The sequence below is a fragment of the Tachyglossus aculeatus genome, chromosome X1 (assembly GCF_015852505.1).
Source record: "Tachyglossus aculeatus isolate mTacAcu1 chromosome X1, mTacAcu1.pri, whole genome shotgun sequence".
Lineage (NCBI taxonomy): Eukaryota > Metazoa > Chordata > Mammalia > Monotremata > Tachyglossidae > Tachyglossus > Tachyglossus aculeatus.
In genome coordinates, this window is record NC_052101.1 from 10,501,396 (window position 1) to 10,521,983 (window position 20,588).

Sequence of the window (20,588 nt, forward strand, 5' to 3'; positions counted from 1 at the left end):
TCATCATCATCATCATTATATTATTAGTATCAACAAATATTATTAGATCATCATTATCATTCCAGTCATCAGATAAACCCCCCCAGGCATTGCTTACCTATGCAGCTGGGTATTGTGTCATTCCACTGAGCTAAAGCATTTGGCACGGACTGACATCTGATAGCTTTGGAGCCCTGAAGCAGATATCCTTGGTTGCATTCAAATCGAACAATCGAGCCGGCTGAAAACTCAGATCCAATTCTCCTCCCATATCTAGGCTCTGGGACCGAGCTGCACTGCGTGTCACTGGTGCGTGGAACCGCTATATTGAAAAGCAAAGCAGAACGTTTGCAAATTCTTCCCCTGTTTTCCAAAGCTTTGAAGTCAATGAGAGAATTGGAGGTAGACACACAGAATTGTGAGGAACTTGAGATACTCTAACGTTTCCAAATAATAAGCTCCTTGTGAGCAGAGAATGTGTCTACCAACTCTTGTATTGTACTCTTCCAAGCACTTACCAGAGTGTTCTGCAGACAGTAAGCACTCATAAATATCACTTATTGATCGACTGATTTGCTTTCCACCCACACACAAAAACGTCCATTTCTTAAGAGGTATGAATTATTACAGTTACCTATTCTTTAACCTATCTGCAGTCTATCAATCAGTGGTATTTATTGAGTGCTCACTATGCACAGACCACTGTTCTAAGCTCTTGGGAGAATACAATGCAATTAACAGACACATTCCCTGCCCATAACGAGCCCCTCTAGACTGTGAGCCAGCTGTGGGCAGGGATTGTCTCTTTATTGTATTTTGTACAAATAGTGTGAATAAATAATTGATAACATATAGTTCATCCACAATACAATCTGTCCAGGTTGCTCTGAGACTCTCCAGATTGGTTCAAGACTCTCTTGACTCTTTAAGACACATATTCAATCAACTCAAGGAAAAATGCACACTAGGAAATTAATCCAGTGGGAAAAATCCCTGTGAAAGATCTTAAATTTAGAAAATAACCACAGGACATAACTTCCATAACATAAGTTCCTGTGCCCCCGGGGACAATATGGTTCATCTCCACTTTTTACCTCAGAATATTCCATTCTACATTTTCTCTTTCATTTTTTTTTTCCTCTTTCAGCCATGCAACAACAACATTTCTTCTCCTGAAGGCTACACTTGAGTAACGGCATTTCCTATTCAGACAAATATGGGAAGAAGTGTGTCCTACTGGAAAGAGCCCTTGCCCGGGAATCAGAGGACCCAGATTTAATCTCGGCTCCGCTACTTGTCTGCTATGTGATCTTGAGCAAGTCACTTCACTTCTCTATGTCTCATTTCCCTCATCTGTGAGCTCCACAAGGGACATGTTCTGTATCCATCCTTCTATCTAGCCCAGTGCTTAGTACAGTGCCAGGGACATAGTAAGTGCCTAATAAATACCGTCAAAAATAAGACAAACAAGCAAAAAACCTCCCATATTGGCAGCAATTAACTGAGGATAATGAAATGAGTAATCAAATATGGGTGAATGGAGAAAGAGGACGTGGGCAATTTAATTTTTGAAATATTGAAATATTTTGCATGGCCTAAATATCTTTCGAGACACAAAAAAATCCAAGCAATCAATGGTAATTATTGAGAACTTACTGTGTGCAGAGCACAGTACCAAGTGTGTGGGAAAGTAAAATAATAGAGTTTCATAGTTATGATCCTTGCTCTCAAGGAGCTTATAGAAGTGGAGACAGAAAATAAAATGTATTCCAGATAGGGAAAATGGCAGAGTTAAAGGAAATGCATGTAATTTCTGTGGGACTGGGGTGAATATCAACTGCCTTCAGGGTAATAATAATAAAAATAATGGTATTTGTGAAGCACTTACAGTGTGCAAAGCACTGTTCTAAGCACTGGGGGGATACAAGGTGATCAGGTTGTCCCATGAGGGGCTCAGAGTCATAATCCCCATTTTACAGATGAGGGAACTGAGGACCAGAGAAGTGAAGTGACTTGCCCAAAGTCACACAGCTGACAAGTGGCAGAGCCGGGATTAGAACCCATGATCTCAAACTCCCAAGCTCGGGCTTTTTTTAACGGGTTTTGATGAGGGATGAATGTATGTCTCCCCCTTTACACTGTAAGCTCCTTGTGGGCAGAGAACATGTCTACTATTCATTCATTCATTCATTTATTCATTCAATCGTATTTATTGAGTGCTTACTGTGTGCAGAGCACTGTACTAAGCTCTTGGGAAGTATAAGTTGGCAACATATAGAGATGGTCCCTACGCAACAGTGGGCTCACAGTCTAGAAGGGACTGTCTCTGTTGCCAGATTGTACTTTCCAGGTGTTTAGTTCAGTGCTCTGCACACAGTGAGTGCTCAATAAATGTGAGTGAATGAATGAATGTCTTCTATGTCTTGTACTCTCCTAAGTGCCTAGGACAATGTTCTGCATGCTCTAAGTGCCTAATATTGTTAAATGATTGTGACAGGATACCAGGATAGATGGATGATTCACCTGCCTAAGGAAAGGCATTTCTTAGATGATATTCTATTAAAGGACCTTTTGTCTAGAAAACAGATATGAAGTTTTCATCAAGTGAAGAGTAACGAGGTATATGCAAAGTCCAAATTTATGTTTTGAGAAAGTGGAGCAGAAAAGTAGTATGGTCTGGTGGATAGACCAGCGTGGCTCAATGGAAAGAGCCCAGGCTTGGGAATCAGAGGTCAGGGGTTCTAATCCCAGCTCCGCCAATTGTTAGCTGTGTGACCCTGGGCAAGTCACTTAGCTTCTCTGTGCCTCAGTTACCTCATCTGTAAAATGGGGATTAAGACTGTGAGCCCCACAGGGGACAACCTGATCACCTTATATCCTCCCCAGCACTAAGAACAGTGCTTTGCACATAGTAAGTGCTTAACAAATGCCATTATTATTATTAGAGCACAGGCCTTGGAGTCAGAAGGACCTGGGTTCTAATCCCAGCACCACCCCACCTGTCTGCCAGTGAATTTAGGCAAGTCAATCCTCTGTGCCTCAGTTACCTCATCTGTAAAATGGAGATTAATATTTTGAGGCCCGCGTGGGACACAGACTGTGCCCAACCTCCTTGGCTAGGGTCTATCGCAGTGCTTAGAGCAGTGCCGGCCAGATAGTAAATGCTTAAAAAAGGCCACAAAAAATAATATATTAAAGTGAAATGACCCAAGTGATTCTGATAATGACTGAGATTAAAATTCAACACTGTTCTATAACTTCACTCCACCACACATCCCTCTATTTTTGTCTACAGTACTAGAAACCTTGACTTCTCAGGCAGCGACAGAGATTCCATTTTCCACAGTAATTATTCTCCATTTTCTAGTAAATGTTTCACACTGCTGTGAAACAAAATTGAAATCAGCCCAGTGGAAAAGTGAACAGGGAATAAGGTCGAACTAGAATGGAGGGTGATAAATAAAATGATTGACTTTCCAGGCCAGATTAGTGTGTTCGTTCAGAGAAGGGATGGTATTCTCAAGAGTTCTTATAATGTTGAAAACCAGACGCTTTTGTGAATGTGCATAGGAGAACGTATTTCAGATGAAAATAACAGGAGGAATTAGGAGCCACTGGCACAATAAATATGAGGCTACAACCTAGTTATAGTCACTAGATTTTCCAAATTGGAATACTTTCCAAACTAGTCACAATTAAAGATTTGTCTTAAAGTAGGTAGATTTGTTTTATTCATTGTGTGATAGGGAAAATTTCTCAAAATTAATCTCTTCCAGTTCCTCAAAATTGTAATTCCACAGTGCATTCTGAATTTCTTTCAGATAAAGCCTTAACAAGGTTTCAACAAAACTGGTACATATGTTTCTTCCTCACTGAAACACAATAAAACAAATACAATTTTCCAGAGTGGTTAATAGTATCTGAAAGAAAATGAGAAAGATTGAAGATATCAATCAATCAATTGTATTTATTGAGTGCTTACTGTGTGCAGAGAATTGCACTGAGCAATTGGAAGAGCATGATATAACAGATTCAGTAGGCATATTCCCTCCCCATGACGAGTTTAAAGTTTAAAGGGACTGTATTTGACTGACAGTAAAGAATATCAGGAACGGATAACTAAACTTAACTCAATCTCTCCTTGGATAACCATAGAGGTGCTTTACCACTCTCCCTAAATAAAGAGAAGTGTACTTTGAAGCCTTTAAATTGAGGGGAGTTAATTTTGGGTGGAACTATTGCATAAAGCATGCTAAACTTGGGCAGAACAAATATGGTTTTGCAAGGGCTGGTTTGGTGAGTGTTTTGCATGCGGAAAGCACTCAATAAATTCAAGTGATCGACAGTGAGAGGCTCATGATGATCAAGGGAGTTATGACTGAGAAAAAAATTGTGTTTTGCAGTTTTAAATCAAGAAGAACAAAGCCTGATTCTATTAACTATTGCCAAATTAACTATTTAGCATCAACATATAGCTACAGCACTGCAGTTGAGGAGCTCAGGAGCCGCAAGATTAAACTGCATAGGATGATGGATGTGTCTTGGCTTTTGTTGATTCTTTAAGCTCAATTCTCAAATTGTTAAACATTAACTGGATGAGAGCAAACTACACATTCCTATCTGAATTTCCCCATTGACTGAAATGCTAACAGAGTTACATTATTCCCATTTTCAAAATCCTATAATGATGACATCTTACCTCTTTCATCTACCTAAAGCTCCTGACCCTGATTTCAAGGCTTTTTATCAGCACATTCCCCTAATCACATGGACGTTTTTCCAGATTCATCCCAGCTTGTATTTTTTTCTATTCAGCCCAAGTAACTGATTCATTCCTCCCCTAAACCAACATTTCCAACAACAACAAAATATTACCAACAGGCAAATAATCTGGAAGGAGTAAAGAGATGGGCTGTATAAAACAGCAAGTGAGGGTAAGTGATTTGAAGTGAAGTTCAGTGTAATATTTACCTTGGTAAACAAAATGGAATCCCCTAGCTGATGCTCCACTTTTGGCACTGAACCGCAGTAATATTTGATTAGATGTAGCCAAGGGGAGTGTTTCTCCTGAAAATGAAATTGAAAACAATTGAGAGAAATCAGAGAATACAAGATATTTCTTATGGGATAAAAGGATACTTCAACATAATTAGTTTTTCTTTATTTCCTTTCACTCTTATTTCATAATTCTTACCCCAAGGATTGTTTTGAAAACGATATTGATCAGATTTCTAGAAAGCTGTTCATTTTTACCTAAGAAAGGAAAAGTAATCACTAAGTGTGAGGTCTTCTGAAATCCTTGATCATTTAAACTTTTTCTACATTTCCAGAAACTGTCGTTCTCAGAATCATCGAAGGTATTCTGAACATTCTTTATCACCATGAGCAGGGGTACCTTTGGTTAGAGTTTTATTTGTGACTAATAACTCTTTCAAATCCTTATTGTACTTAAGCCATAAGAGAAGACTTTGCATTTTAAACACAAATTGAATCTGCACGTGTGTATATATCTATCTACCTATCTATAGGTGTATACTTTTATATGAATATATATAGATAGGTATCGCTCTCTCTCTCTCTCTCTCTCTCTCTATATATATATATGTGTATATATATCTGCTGTCTCACATACAGATATAAATATACAGAGTGATGCTGGCAGAAATCTAGATATCAGGTCAACTTAGTTCAGCTCAAGTTCATTCTTGCATGCTTTTTCTCTGTCCAGCAAAATGATTTCTACATCCTTAGTGTCATCCATGCCTATTTTCCTTGTCAGTTGTTTCAGATGTTTATCTCCTTTCTTAAATGCCCTTTCCCCCTGCCTTCCCATACCTTGCCCCTAATGACCTGGCTACCTATTTTAATGAGAATATTGAAATTATCAGGCATGATTTCCCTAATATCTCCCCTGCTCCTCTCCAGCTCCTCCCTCCTCCTGCCTCCTCTTCAACTTTCCCATCCTTCCCAGCAGTATCTCACTGCCCACATCCTGCCACTAGCCTGGAACACCCTCCCTCTTCATATCCGGCAGACAATTACTCTCCCCTCCTTCATAGCCTAATTAATGGCCTCCAAGAGGCCATTCCTTATTAAGCTCTCTTTCCCTCTTGTCCCATTCCCTTCTGTGACAGCTTGACTTGCTCCCATCCCAAAAGCATTTATGTACATATCTGTCATCTTATTTATTGATATTAATGTCTGTCTCCCCTTTTAGACTTCAAGTTTGTTGTGGGTAGAGATTGTGTCTTGTGTGGTAATAATAATAATAATAATAATAATAATAATAATAATAATAATAATGGTATTTGTTAAGCACTCACTATGTGCAAAGCACTGTTCTAAGCACAGGTGGGATACAAAGTGATCAGGTTGCCCCACATGGGGCTCACAGTCTTAATCCTCATTTTACAGATGAGGTCACTGAGGCCCAGAAAAGTGAAGTGACTTGTCCAAAGTCACACAGCTGACAGTTGGTGGAGCCTGGATTTGAATGACCTCTGACTCCAAAGCCGGGACTCTTTCCACTGAGCCATGATGCTTCTCTAACTCCCCCAAGCATTTAGTACCATGCTCTGCATACAGAGAGCACTACTACAACCCAACCCACACACTTAATCAATCAATCAATCATATTTATTGAGTGCTTACTGTGTGCAGAGCACTGTACTAAGCACTTGGGAAGTACAAGTTGGCAACATATAGAGACAGTCCCTACCCAACAGTGGGGTTCACCCCTATAATGTCAGCCTACTCGCTGTAGCTCAGTCTTGCCTAGCCAACCACTTTCCCACATCTTGCCTCTGGCCTGGAATGCCCTCCCTGACCTATAATGACTCCCCCGCAACCCCCTTCAAAGCCTTATTGAAGGCCCATCTCCTCCAAGAGGCCTTCCCTGACTAAGCTCTCATTTCCTCCTCTCCCACTCCCACCCCCTGATTTACTCTGATTATCCCTCTCCCCACAGAACCACAGTACTTGTGGACATATTCCCAAACTAACGTCCATCTCACCTTCTAGACTGCAAAATCACTGTGGAGAGGGAATGTGTCTACCAATCTGTTGAACTATCCTCACCCAAGCAGTAAGTGCAATGCTCTGCACACAAAAAGTGCTCAATAAATATGATCAATTGATTGACACAGACACAGATTGATACATCTATCCAATTATCTATTTATGTATCTATCAAAAGGTGCTATGCTCAGACACAAATACATACTAGCTTTTTTATGGTATATTTAATGCATTCACTATGGGCTAGGACATTTTATAAGCACTCAGGTAGTTACTAGGCAATCAGGTTGAACACACTCCAAATGTGAAGCCACACTGATCAAAGATGGATATTGTTAATAGTATTTATATTAGAGAATATTTCATATTTCCACCTTTGTTGCTCAGATTTTCTATGTCTGTATACACTTCGACATTCAATATTACACAAGCCTTCATTATTTCAAAGCAGGGTCTTCAAAATAAAATGAGAATATGCAGATTTATTATTCTGAATAACAGTGGTAAGTCAAAAACACCTTTGACACCTTTCCATCCACAGCTGGATAGAAGTCACCCTCAGAGGAAACACCCAAAGAAGATTTAGAATAAAAGCATGTGGACTATCGCTATAATAATAATAATAACAATGGTATTTGTTACATGCTTACTATGTGCCAAGCACTGTTCTAAGCACTGGGGTAGATACAAGGTAATCAGGTTGTCCCACGTGGGGCTCACAGTCTTCAACCCCATTTTACAGATGAGGTAACTGAGGCACAGAGACGTCAAGTGACTTGCTTAACGTCACCAGCAGACGAGTGGTGGAGCCGGGATTAGAACCCACGACCACTGATTCCCAAGCCCGGGCTCTTTCCACTAAGCCACACTGCTTCTGATCTGGCACTGCAATGTCATTGTTCTCATTAGAATAAGCCAGAATGACCAAGTCTTTTGGCCTTCATAACTTGATAACATTTATCAATAAACACATTTCTAATGTAGCATTAATTTTCAGGCAGCATTTTTAAAAGCTACTAAGCAGTGGTAGCAAACATCGCAAGTTAAAACATTTAATTCTTCACAAACTGGTGGTGGGGGTACGGGGCTTAGGCTAAAGTCACTGAAGTATACAACTACAGGAAATCCACAACTAGATTTAGATTGGCAATTTACATTTGGGGTTGGATTAGAGCCTTGTTACCTGAATGAGAACCAGAGAGAGAGCTGAGAAGTCTTGCCTGGGCATGCACTCCATCAAACAACTCCGCTAAATCATTCAGGGCCGTCTGAAAATAGGCAAATTGTCCAAAAACAACTGGAAAGTAATGGGAAAAAAAACAAGAAAAGAGTCACGAAAAATCAAGTGTTTCTTTCTCCTTTTACTGCAAGCTTCTTCTTCAGAGGCAGGGTCACCTGTTTTGATTGTCTTCCCTGAGCTGCTTAGCGTAGTCGTCAGCACAGGTGACAGATCGAACAGGTGCTCAATAAAATTAAAAGATGGATTCTGGAGCAAGTGTGTTCCAATTTGCCGCTGTGGATGACTCTCTCGTCTGCCTAAGAACTGAAGGACTAAGACTTCCATTCATTCATTTGCATTTATTGAGTGCTTACTGTGTGCAGAGCACTGTACTAAGCGCTTGGAAAGTACAATTGGGCAACAGATAGAGACAGTTCCTACCCAACCACGGACTCACATTCTAAAAATGGGCAGACACACAGTGGAAAGAGCCCAGGCTTTGGAGTCAGAGGTCATGGGTTCAAATCCCAGCTCTGCCAACTGTCGGCTGTGTGACTTTGGGCAAGTCACTTAACTTCTCTGTGCCTCAGTTACCTCATCTGTAAAATGGGGATTAAAACTGTGAGCCCCCAGTGGGACAACCTGATCACCTTGTAACCTTCCCAGCACTTAGAACAGGGCTTTGCACACAGTAAGTGCTTAACAAATACCATTATTATTATTATTCATTCAATCGTATTTATTGAGTGCTACTTTGTGCAGAGCACTGTATTTAGCACTCTCTCCCCTGCCGCCCCCCCCCCCCCCCAATTATTTCTGGGATGAAGGGCCTTGTCCCAAAATATGGAACTACTACAGCAGCGACCTTACTGCAACTGTTGTAATATTGGATGGATGGCTACGACTGGATTCTGATTGCTCCTGAGGAAGCAGGGAGCTGAGAGCAGTTTGCTAACCCCTTCTTTAGTCTTCATGTTCTATACCGATTCATGTTCTTATTTCCCTGCTTGTCTTAATATTATTAATAATAATTATAATGGTACTTGCTAAGTGCTTACTATGTGCCAAGCACTGTTCTAAGCGCTGGAATAAGTACAACTTAATCAGGTTGGACTCAGTCCCTGTCCCATCTTCACATACTGTGCTCTATTTGTTATTTCAGTCTTTCCTCATGCATTTATTACTAGCTGATCTTTATTCCCTTATTTGCGATCTGTGAGTCTGCTTTTGGCCAGAGATGGTGACTGAATTATCTTGGTTCCTTACCCAAAACTTTAAACAGTGCTCTCTGCACCAGTAAGTGCACGCCAAAACAGGTGATAATGATAATAATAATAATAATAATAACGTAACAATTCCCATGACGACAACCATAAGAATAACAATAATACATATCGTAGTAGTAATAACAGTGATAATATCCTGATACAGTAGTACATGTGTGAGCTTAAAAAAACCTGCAAAAATAGTTAAATACTTTGTATATTTATTAGCAACAATATAATAGTGTAAGAACAAAGACACGCTCCAGGAATGATCCCATCATTCAGATGGAAGGAGATGGCAGTTAGCAAAGGTTTGAACTGTACTTTTGAATCGTTCTCTATCTCCCTTGGGACTGATCAATTGGCTGCAAATAGCAAGAGAAGACCCTGAGACTATTTGTAAATTCACAGGCTCCAAACCGCTGTCTAGTTTACAGTGAACATCTGGCGGGGAGAAGTAATTTACTAAATGACACGAGTGTCTTGAAAGATCTTCTTTGCTTTAAGTTGAAACCTTTTTCTTTCCAAAGAATAGTTTGCTCAGCAGAATTCATGGGCATTATTACTGCTGCTTGGTAAAAATAGCTACATTTTATTTATTTTTTTCATACTTGCAATTTAACAGTTTGCAAGTTCTATTACAGCCTCAGCCATGCTTAATCTTTACAAATCCCACCTCAACGGACACAAGTTTGGCCCCCAGCAGACTATATGTTGCCAACTTGTTCTTCCCAAGTGCTTAGTACAGTGCTCTGCACACAGTAAGCACTCAATAAATACGACTGAATAAATGAATGAATGAACTGCAGCTTTTTCCCAAATTCCCTCTTAGGATAATTCTGCCCCATCCAGAAGTAGAAGAGGCTCTATTCCACTGTTGACAGAGAAGCCATGCTCCCCCCGCAGAATAACCCAATTGATTCTTGGACATATAGGCAAAACCAGACCCCTTCACACCCTGGATTTTTCAATTCTTCTGGTCCTTTCCTCCACAGCTGTTCTCTCGTCAGTCTTTGAGCAAGGGCTGTTTGAAAGAGTTAACGCTCACATTGCAAGAGTTTTAAAGCTAACATTACTAACACAATGGGACAATTGAAATGAAAAAAGAACTAAGTTTATCCTATACTAAATATACTATACTATATAATATGAGAAGCAGCGAGGCTCAGTGGAAAGAGCCCAGGCTTTGGAGTCAGAGGTAATGGGTTCAAATCCCGGTTCCGCCAACTGTCAGCTGTGTGACTTCGGGCAAGTCACTTAAATTCTTTGGGCCTCAGTTACCTCATCTGCAAAATGGGGATTAAGACTGTGAGCCCCCCGTGGGACAACCTGATCACCTTGTAACCTCCCCAGTGCATAGAACAGTGCTTTGCACATAGTAAGTGCTTAATAAATGGCATTATTAACATTATTATTAGTACTAAATGCATTACTCCAAGGGGAGGTGCTGATTTTGTATGTGTGGAGAAGCAACATGGCCTACTGGAAAGAGCTTGGGTCTGGGAGTAGAGAAACTACTACTAATGATAATGATAATCAAGATAATAATTGGGGAGCTTAAGTGCTTATGAATGCTAAGCACTTTTGGGGTAGATTCAAGATGATTAGGTCAGATGCAGCCCCTGCCCAATATGGGACACTCAGTCTGTCAGGCAATCCCCATTTTACAGCTGAAGAAACTGAGGAACAGAGAAGTTCAGTGACTTTCCCAAGGTCTCATAGCAGTTAAGTGGCCAAATAAATTGTATTCATCAAATGTTGGGATGGTACTCTTCACCGTCAGACCGACAAAGCAATACCAAAATGAAGAGAAATAAAAATATACATAAGAATAACGAACAACAATCTTACCAAACTCCTTTGGTACTGTTATTGAGTAGTGACAAATCTGGCCAGAGGTGTAATTATGTGGGTAGTTTGGGGACAAAACCACCCCTTCTGATCCACTGTACTGCCCTCCACAAGGAGCTGAAACCAGAACACATAAAAATATCATTTGCAGTTCAAAACACTACAAAGATCTGGAGGAAGTTAGAAAATTTCAGCGTTATCTAGACTATTGTCATGAAGAGTAGCAGCTGGAGTTGGTCTTAAAATGAGACTGTCAGGAAGTTCATTTCGTTCCTAAATCCACAAGATCTTTATCGCTACAAAGTCAGGGAAAATAAAACAGAAATGATTCAACACAGAAAATCAAGTAACTTCTGTTTAAGAAGGGGAAAAGTTTGTTACTTAAGGTACTACCTCAGAAATCAGTGAATAATACACAATCTTATTTTAAAAAATAAGCCAAGCCACAATAAGCTGTACATAACTTAGTCATTTACCTGGAAGGAGGCAGGGGAATGACAGAATTTAGCAATCTTAGAGCTGATAAATAATGCCAGGTGTAGACAAGGTCTCCTTGCTATACTATCACCTTTGTGATACAAATATGCATTTATAGACAATTAATTATGGGCCATAGAGCAAATGAGGCAATTATTTGTCTTTATTAGAATCCAAGTAGGGTATTTTGATCAGCATAATTATTTACTGGTGGCTGAAAAAGTATCTCTAAAGGAATTCTGGATTGACGTTAAAAGACAAAGTTAGAGATTTTTGTAATCAGTCCAGACCAATAAAGTGTATATCCTGATCACTGCCTATATAGGTTGAAAGAGTACCTGGAGGTTGAAATTCAAGATTATCATAAAAAATCATTCCCTTTAATGTTAAAAATCCAGCATTCAATCGATCTTTCCAGTATGGAATATCCCCCAAAAGTTTTGTGCAGCTTTAAACTGTGAAATTCTATAAAATCCACAACTTTCTGGTAGAGACTGCCAGGACATTTGCCTTGCTTAAAAACATGTTCGCTCTTAATCTTTATATGTGTGATTAGAGGATCAGGAAGAGATCACAGCGTGACTCACTCTGTCCTCCAAGTGCCACCAAACAGATATCCAGTCCTTCAATCTCTACCTTTCAAACTAGCCAGCCACCCTAATTTAAGCATCCAGCCTCAAAACTTCAGGGTCTGTCCCTCCTCCCATTTTAGGTCCTTCAAGACATGTTTGAGTACAAAAATATCCAAGAAAAAATATATAGGCTGAAGACTACAAACATTTCCATCATTTTATGGGTGGGGAAAGGGCTGTGTTGAATTCCCAGGTATGAGCTCTACCTGCCAGCTACAAGCCAGTAGACCTGTGCAATCAATCAATCAATCAATCGTATTTATTGAGCGCTTACTATGTGCAGAGCACTGTACTAGGCGCTTGAGAAGTACCAAATGGCAACGTATAGAGACAGTCCCTACCCAACAGTGGGCTCACAGTCTAAAAGGGGGAGACAGAGAACAAAACCAAACACACTAACAAAATAAAATAAATAAAATAAATAGAATAGATATGTGCAGGCCAACTTGGATTCACAGGTCGAGTTCAGAGATGGTAGCCATCTGATGAATCCTGTTTGTCAGAGATTGTGTAAAGTCTGACCAAAAGTGAACCAAATGGGCCCTGACATGGGCACAGCTGAGGAAGGGCAATCCCGCCCCAGGGCCAGCATTGCCGCTATGGCCACAACCCAGGATGAAGCAGAAATGCTTGTCCCTGGTGGGCCAATTCATCCTGGACCATGTGCCCACCCTGGCGAAGAGGCGGAAGAGACAGCTTTGTCGGAAGCTTTCAAAGAATCAATCAATCAGTGGCATTTATTTACTGCTTTCTGTGTGCACAGCACTTTTGTAACATACCTGTAATTCATTTATCAACAATTTATTAATTTATGCTAGTGTCTGTCTCCTCTCTAGAGCCCGTTGTTGGGTAGGGACCATCTCTATGTGATGCCAACTTGTACTTCCCAAGTGCTTAGTACAGTGCTCCCTTCAAGGCCCTGCTGAGAGCCACCTCCTCCAGGAGGCCTTCCCAGACTGAGCCCCTTCCTTCCTCTCCCCCTCCTCCCCCTCTCCATTCCCCCATCTTACCTCCTTCCCTTCCCCACAGCACCTGTATATATGTATATATGGTTGTACATATTTATTACTCTATTTATTTATTTATTTTACTTGTACATTTCTATCCTATTTATTTTATTTTGTTGGTATGTTTGGTTCTGTTCTCTGTCTCCCCCTTTTAGACTGTGAGCCCACTGTTGGGTAGGGACTGTCTCTATGTGTTGCCAATTTGTACTTCCCAAGCGCTTAGTACAGTGCTCTGCACATAGTAAGTGCTCAATATATACGATTGATTGATTGGTTGATTGATTGATTGCTCTGCACACAGTAAATGCTCAATAAATTCAATTGAATGAATTAATGAATGTCAGCTCATTGTGGGCAGGGAATGTGCCTATTTATTGTTATATTGTACTCTCCCAAGCGCTTAGTACAGTGCTCTGCACATAGTAAGCGCTCAATAAATACGATTGATTGATTGATTGATTGCTCTGCACACAGTAAGTGCTCAATAAATACAATTGAATGAATTAATGAATGTCAGCTCATTGTGGGCAGGGAATGTGCCTATTTATTGTTATATTGTACTCTCCCAAACACTTAGCACAGTGTTTTGTGCACAGTAAGTGCTCAATAAATATGATTGAATGAAAGGTGCTTGATGAGTACAATACAGCCCTCCCCATCCCCCCACCTTACCTCCTTCCCCTCCCCACAGCACCTGTATATATGTATATATGTTTGTACATATTTATTACTCTATTAATTTTACTTGTACATATTTATTCTATTTAGTTTATTTTGCTAATATGTTTTGTTTTGTTGTCTGTCTCCCCCTTCCAGACTGTGAGCCCGCTGTTGGGTAGGGACCGTCTCTATATGTTCCAACTTCTACTTCCCAAGGGCTTAGTACAGTGCTCTGCACACAGTAAGTGCTCAATAAATACGATTGAATGAATGAATAGTAGACATGTTCTCTGCCCACAAGGAGCTTACAGTGTAAAGGGGGAGATAGACATTCATTAATTCATTCAATCATATTTATTAATATAAATAAATCACAGTTCTATACATAAGTACTATGGGGCATCATTGTCGACCGTCTCCACTATTTGATTCTCTGCCCTTCTTATCCTCTTAAATGTTACCTTCCTTACTCTTTTTCTTTTTCCTACTCTCTGCACATCATTTGTTCCTCTTGCCCTCTCTCTTTGTCTCATTTCTTTTCCTCACTCTCTCCTTTCCCCTCTCCCTCTTTCCTTTCCCCCATCTAACCTAAATAAGGTGATCAAGTTCAGGTACCTTACGCTTATAAATTTAAGTCCATTATGGATAGAAGACACACTCACAATATGTATATTAGATTGGTAGATAATGCAGTTAAAAATTATTAAATTTCTTTGTCTAGAGACTGGGCTTCCTTTCAAGAGGTAGCTATGTCTTAACCACAATTTATGTGAGATAAATGATCAATATGAATGCCTGGGAACATCTTTTAAAAATGTTATTCTGGATAAAAATGAAATAACCTAAATCCCAGAACATTTAGATGCAATAAACTGAAATAAAGGATACAAGAACCGGTTGAAAAGAGCCCAAATTTTAGTCAACTAAAGAAGAGAATGCATTAAGATAGTCTGGGAACTTTTGAAAAAAAAATACTAGTTCACAGAGAAAGCTATACCTTCTAAACTTATAAAAAAGTGACTCTACTTCTTGAATTTTCTTTGTAGACCCTAATACTTTGAGTGTGCTTAAACAGGGAAAGTTGGTAAGCAAAATGAACTCCATCAGCATATACTGATTGGCCTTGGAGACTGTGTTGTTTTGAGCCTACTGCAGATTGAGATGGGAACAGAAATAGGTAACCTTAATAAAAGAAAACAAATCCTCTGAGTTTCTCTGCAGTATTATTAAAAATTACCATGCTCTTAGTGCAAATTGCCAATCATAGGGACCAAAAAATATCAGAACATGAGATAAAATGTGTTATCATAATTTGGAAATCAGTTCCATTACCCTGCTAGAATTATTATTGTTGTCAGATTCATTTTTGAAAATGAGTCTATTGAATTCATTCAAAGATGTAAGCATTCAACCCTTTAAAAAAAAAAAGCTCAATCCTCTTCCAAAAGCATGGATTAGCTCCAGGAGAGTTTCACAAAAATTAAATGAAAATGGAAAAAGGCACTTGGATCATGAAGTAATCCAGGAACTGCAACTGGATCTTTTTTAACCAAATCCCTGAAACTTTAAGAGCACTTGGAGCCAAAGAGAATATGTGGGTAGAATCAGAGTCCAAAAATATGCTTCTCAAGCCCCATTTCCGGCAATCACTCCATATAATTTGCATGGTTCTAGTCTCTTGAATTCTGTTTATGATGACCCCAGGCAAATGACCCCCCAAAATGACACTGCTATCATATCATCTCTCCTAAATTTGTACTTTCCAAGTGCTTAGTACATTGCTCTGCACAAAGTAAGCGCTTTAAGCGCTCAATAAATATGATTAAATGAATGAATAAATTCAGGAAAACTCTCAAATTGGTTTTCTCAGCTTCATACAACCCAGGGTTATAAGAAGAAAACACCTTTTTACATCTCCCTTTTTTACACTCCATTATCTCTTTAAGCAGTATAGTTAAAAGATACATCTATATTGCACAAATATATAATCTACATAAGGATATATAAGGAGATACTTCCTTATATAGACAATGGGTCTAGGTAACCGTATACTATTTATACAGCCCAAAATATCTTATATGTGAAATCATCTTACCTTAGATCAATTTACTTGCTGTATGTCTCAGGGACAGTGTGGGCATATTTGGATTACTCTCTCAGAAGGAGGAAATATGACTAATCGATCAAGAAGGAAGGACTTATTACTTTTTACATTTACACAAATAGATAGAATGATAAATTCTCAGTCTTACTGTCACAAGCCACTTTCTAAGGATTAGATTGACCCACTTACTTTAAGGTTCATTTTCCCCCCAATTTGAGTGAAAGCCCCATGATGGGAGGGAACATATCACTTCCTTATTCTGTACTTCCCAAGCACCTGATTTGTTTGAAGCTAGGAAGTTGTGTGAAACCTAACGCTTCTCCATTTTATCAGTGACTTAATCTGCCACTAATCACATTCTGTACTACTCCTCCACTATCCTTCCACGGTGGCTTGCAGGGCTTTGCTCTTGGTAATAATAATAATAATAATAATAATAATAATAATAATAATAATAATAATAATAGTATTTGTTAAGTGCTTAATATGTGCCAAGCACTGTTCTAAGTGCTGGGGTAGATACAGCATAATCAGGTTGTCCCACATGGGGCTCATACTTTTAATCTCCATTTTACAGATGAAGGAACTGAGGCACAGAGGAGTGAAGAGGCTCGTCCAAGGTCACACAGCTGACAGGTGGCAGAGCCAGGATTAGAACCCATGACCTCTGCGTCACAAGCCTGGGTTCTTGCCACTTAGCCACTCTGCTTCTCTGCACTCCACTGGCTACCCATGTGAATAAAACCTTTCCTCCCCCTCTCCATCCTCCCCCCACACCTTACCTCCTTCCCTTCCCCACAGAACCTGTATATATGTATATATGTTTGTATGTATTATTCTATTTATTTATTTATTTTACTTGTACATATTTATTCTATTTATTTTATTTTGTTAATATGTTTTGTTCTGTTCTCTGTCTCCCCCTTCTAGACTGTGATCCCACTGTTGGGTAGGGACCATCTCTATATGTTGCCAACATGTACTTCCAAAGTGCTTAGTACAGTGCTCTGCACACAGTAAGTGCTCAATAAATACGAATGAATGAATATAACCTGCTGCTGCTCATGACCAAGTCTTCCCCACCAGACATCCATGTGACTCCTCCACTCCTCATCATGGCCCCTTGGGCCTTTGGCCTTGTACTCTACTGGACGGTCACACTCCTAAACGGAATCCCACTCTGGTTCTTCTCCACATTCTTGAGGAAATTCCACCCCAATCAGTCCTCCCTTCACCACCCCAGAAAGACAGAGGAAAAGTGTTGTAGCCTGGCACCTCTACATAACCTCAGGAAGACAGTGGCAGGCACTGTGTCTGTGTACTGTATTATACTCTCCCAAGTGCTTAGTACATTGCTCTGTACATAGTAAGTGCTCAATAAATCCCTGTCTACTTATTTTGTTATGTTGTCTGTCTCCCCCTTCTAGACTGTGAGCCCGTTGTTGGGTAGAGATCGTCTCTGTCTGTTGACGAATTGTACTTTCCAAGTGCTTAGTATGGTGCTCTGCCCACAGCAAGCGCTCAATAAATATGATTGAAGGAATGAATGAATACATTCAATGGATGAATGAATGAATGTGACAGCAGCTGCCGTAGCCGTCATTGTGTTTGAGACTGAACTGGTTGAGACCTCTGAACTGTGAGGTGCCTTAAATTCTGCTCCTTCAACACAATATCCTACTGACCTTTGTTTTCGTGTTTATGTTCTCCTGGTGGTGCCTATCCTTTGTCCCTCTTGAAATCTTTAGATAGCATGTGCTACTGAGGTACAGGCGCTGTGTCTGTTTCCACGTGTAGTATTTCCAGTGCTTAATACTGTGCTGGGCACACATTAACACTTAATGAATACTATTTTTATGAGTATCGTTAGCATCAGTACTCACAGTGTGCCTTTCATTCATTCATTCATTCATTCAATCATATTTATTGAGCGCTTACTATGTGCAGAGCACTGTACTAAGCGCTTGGGAAGTACACATATGCAACATATAGAGATGGTCCCTATCCAACAATGGGCTCACAGTCTGGAAGTGGAGAAACAGACAACAAAACGAAACATATAGACAGGTGTCAAAACTGTCAGAATAAATAGAATTATAGCTATATGCACATCATTAATAAAATACAATAGAGTATTTCTAACATGAAGGGAAATGCTCGCAATTTAAAATATAGAAATTATGATTTCTGAGTCCAAATTCAAAATCATGTATATATTCCTCAACTTAAAAATAAAATGTTGCCTATTTAAAGCTCCTCTATGTCCAACTATATATTGTATTCAGAGCTCTGGACTAAAAACATTCCTGGTAATAATAATAATGATAATGATGGTATTTGTTAAGCACTTATTATATGCAAAGCACTGTTCTAAGCACTGGGGTATATACAAGGTGACCATATTGTCCCACATGGGGCTCACAGTCTTAATCCCCATATTATAGATGAGGTAACTGAGGCCTAGAGAAGTTAAGTGTCTTGCCCAAAGTCACACAGCTGACAAATGGCGGGGCCAGGATTAGAACCCATGACCTCTGATTCCCAAGCCCGGGCTCTTTTCACTGGGCCACGCTGCTTCTCATAAATGTCATGGTAGACATTTATATCTGTAATTCTCCTGCCTGAAGAAGACAGTCCTGGGTTTAATGTGAAAAATCTCAGGGTAAGAGTTGCCAGATATCAGTTATCATTATCATCATTGTTATTACTAATAATAATGATGATAATTGTGGTTTCTGATAAGCACTCACCATTTGCCAAGCACTTTAATAAGCTCTTGGATAGATACAAGATAATTAATTCCTACACAGAGCTCACATTCTAAGTAGACAGGAGAACATGTATTGAGGCTATTTTTAGGTTATTGGATGCCAGCTATTAAAGAGCCTTCTGCTCTTAAAGATAAGAAGGATGATTTGTCAGAAGAAACATAATCAGGTTTCTGGTAAGTGGAAATGTTTGCAACCAATCAACCACCGGATTTCTTGTCACTTAGTCCTAGACATTTAGCCTTATACCAAGTTAAAGCTAAAATCCTATCAGGGAAGGCTTAATCATGTGCAAATAGGTAATAGCTGGAGGGAGGGAGGGGAGTTACACCCAATTCTTTGGGTGGAAAGGAAGGAACAGGACTGAGCAAAACTGTGCAGAAAGAACCAGCAGTATTTGGTGGGGATGTGTTGGTGGGTTTTTTTTTCTCTTTTTCAATGGTATTTGTTCAGTGCTTACTACATGCTAAACATTATTCTAAGTGCTGGGGCAGATACAAGATAGGTTGGGTACAGTCCTTGCCCTGTATGGGGCTCCCAAGCTAAGCAGAATGGAGAACAGGAAAACTGAGGCACAGAGAAGTTAAGTGACTTGCTCAAATTCACAAAGCAAGCGGTATGGGCAGATCTGGAATTAAAACCTATGTCCTCTGACTCCCAAGCCCATGAAGTTTCCACAAGGCCATGCTGCTTCTCACTGATTGAACGCAAGAGGTGAAGGACTGGGAGAAGTCAAGAACGATACCGATGTTATGGCCTTCTGGGCATATTGTTGCTACCAAATGAGAAGGGAAAGTTAGAAGTAGGAAGCGTATAAGAGGAAAGGTGAGTAGTCCCATTCTAGATACACTGAATGAGGTAGCCAGTGAGATAGCCAAGAAAAAGTTTCTGAAGACACGGGGAGAGGCGGACTTGCAGGCTAAATGAGAGTTCAGTGCTAGGGAGATCGATTTAGGAGTCATCCACACACAGCTGGCTAGAAACAGAGTCTTGAAGAATACAAGAGAATGAGAGGGAGAATTGGAGCAAGTGAACACAATTGGGAAGTGGTCAAGACAGGAGAAGCAGGTTTGTGATTTATAGGCCAAATCAGGCCCTGATAGTGGTTCAAAGAAGAGGAAGTAGCCCACAAACTCAAAGGCAGTAAAGCCCTTTGGACTTGACAATAAGGAGGTCAGAAAAGATCTTAGAGAGTGCAAGCTTTGTGGAATGAAGGGGTCAAATCATCTACTGGAATTAACTACAGGTGTGGACTCTCCATCATTGGAGATTTTAATAAAATAATACACTCCATCTAGTTATTCACTGTCCAGTTGATTATCCCAGTCCATCATTCTAGGATATCCTCTCCGTTAAGTGGAAGACCAATTAATCATATGGATCACATATCCAACCTTGGCTTCACTGACTCCATCCTCTCCTGGTTCTCATCTTATCTCTCTGGCCATTCATTCTCAGTCTCCTTCGCGGGCTCCTCCTCCCCCTCCCATTTCATAACTGTAGGGGTCTCTCAAGATTCACCTCTTGGCTCCCTGCTATTCTCCATCAATACTCCCTTGTAGAACTCATTTGCTCCCAAGGTTTCAACTATCTCTATGTGGATGACACC

The 20,588-nt window shown here is 40.0% G+C and overlaps 1 protein-coding gene across 1 annotated transcript in view; it reads right to left on the reverse strand.

Annotated features, from left to right (window-relative positions):
• CSMD1 (CUB and Sushi multiple domains 1) overlaps positions 1-20,588 on the reverse strand; it is a 1,252,749-nt gene that overhangs the window by 186,375 nt on the left and 1,045,786 nt on the right. The window contains exons 32-35 of the mRNA XM_038771657.1: positions 11,332-11,448; positions 8,180-8,293; positions 4,951-5,046; positions 98-301 (exon numbers count right to left, since the gene is read on the reverse strand). Coding sequence (XP_038627585.1) covers positions 98-301; positions 4,951-5,046; positions 8,180-8,293; positions 11,332-11,448 — 531 coding nt within the window. The remainder of the gene's footprint in view (positions 1-97; positions 302-4,950; positions 5,047-8,179; positions 8,294-11,331; positions 11,449-20,588) is intronic.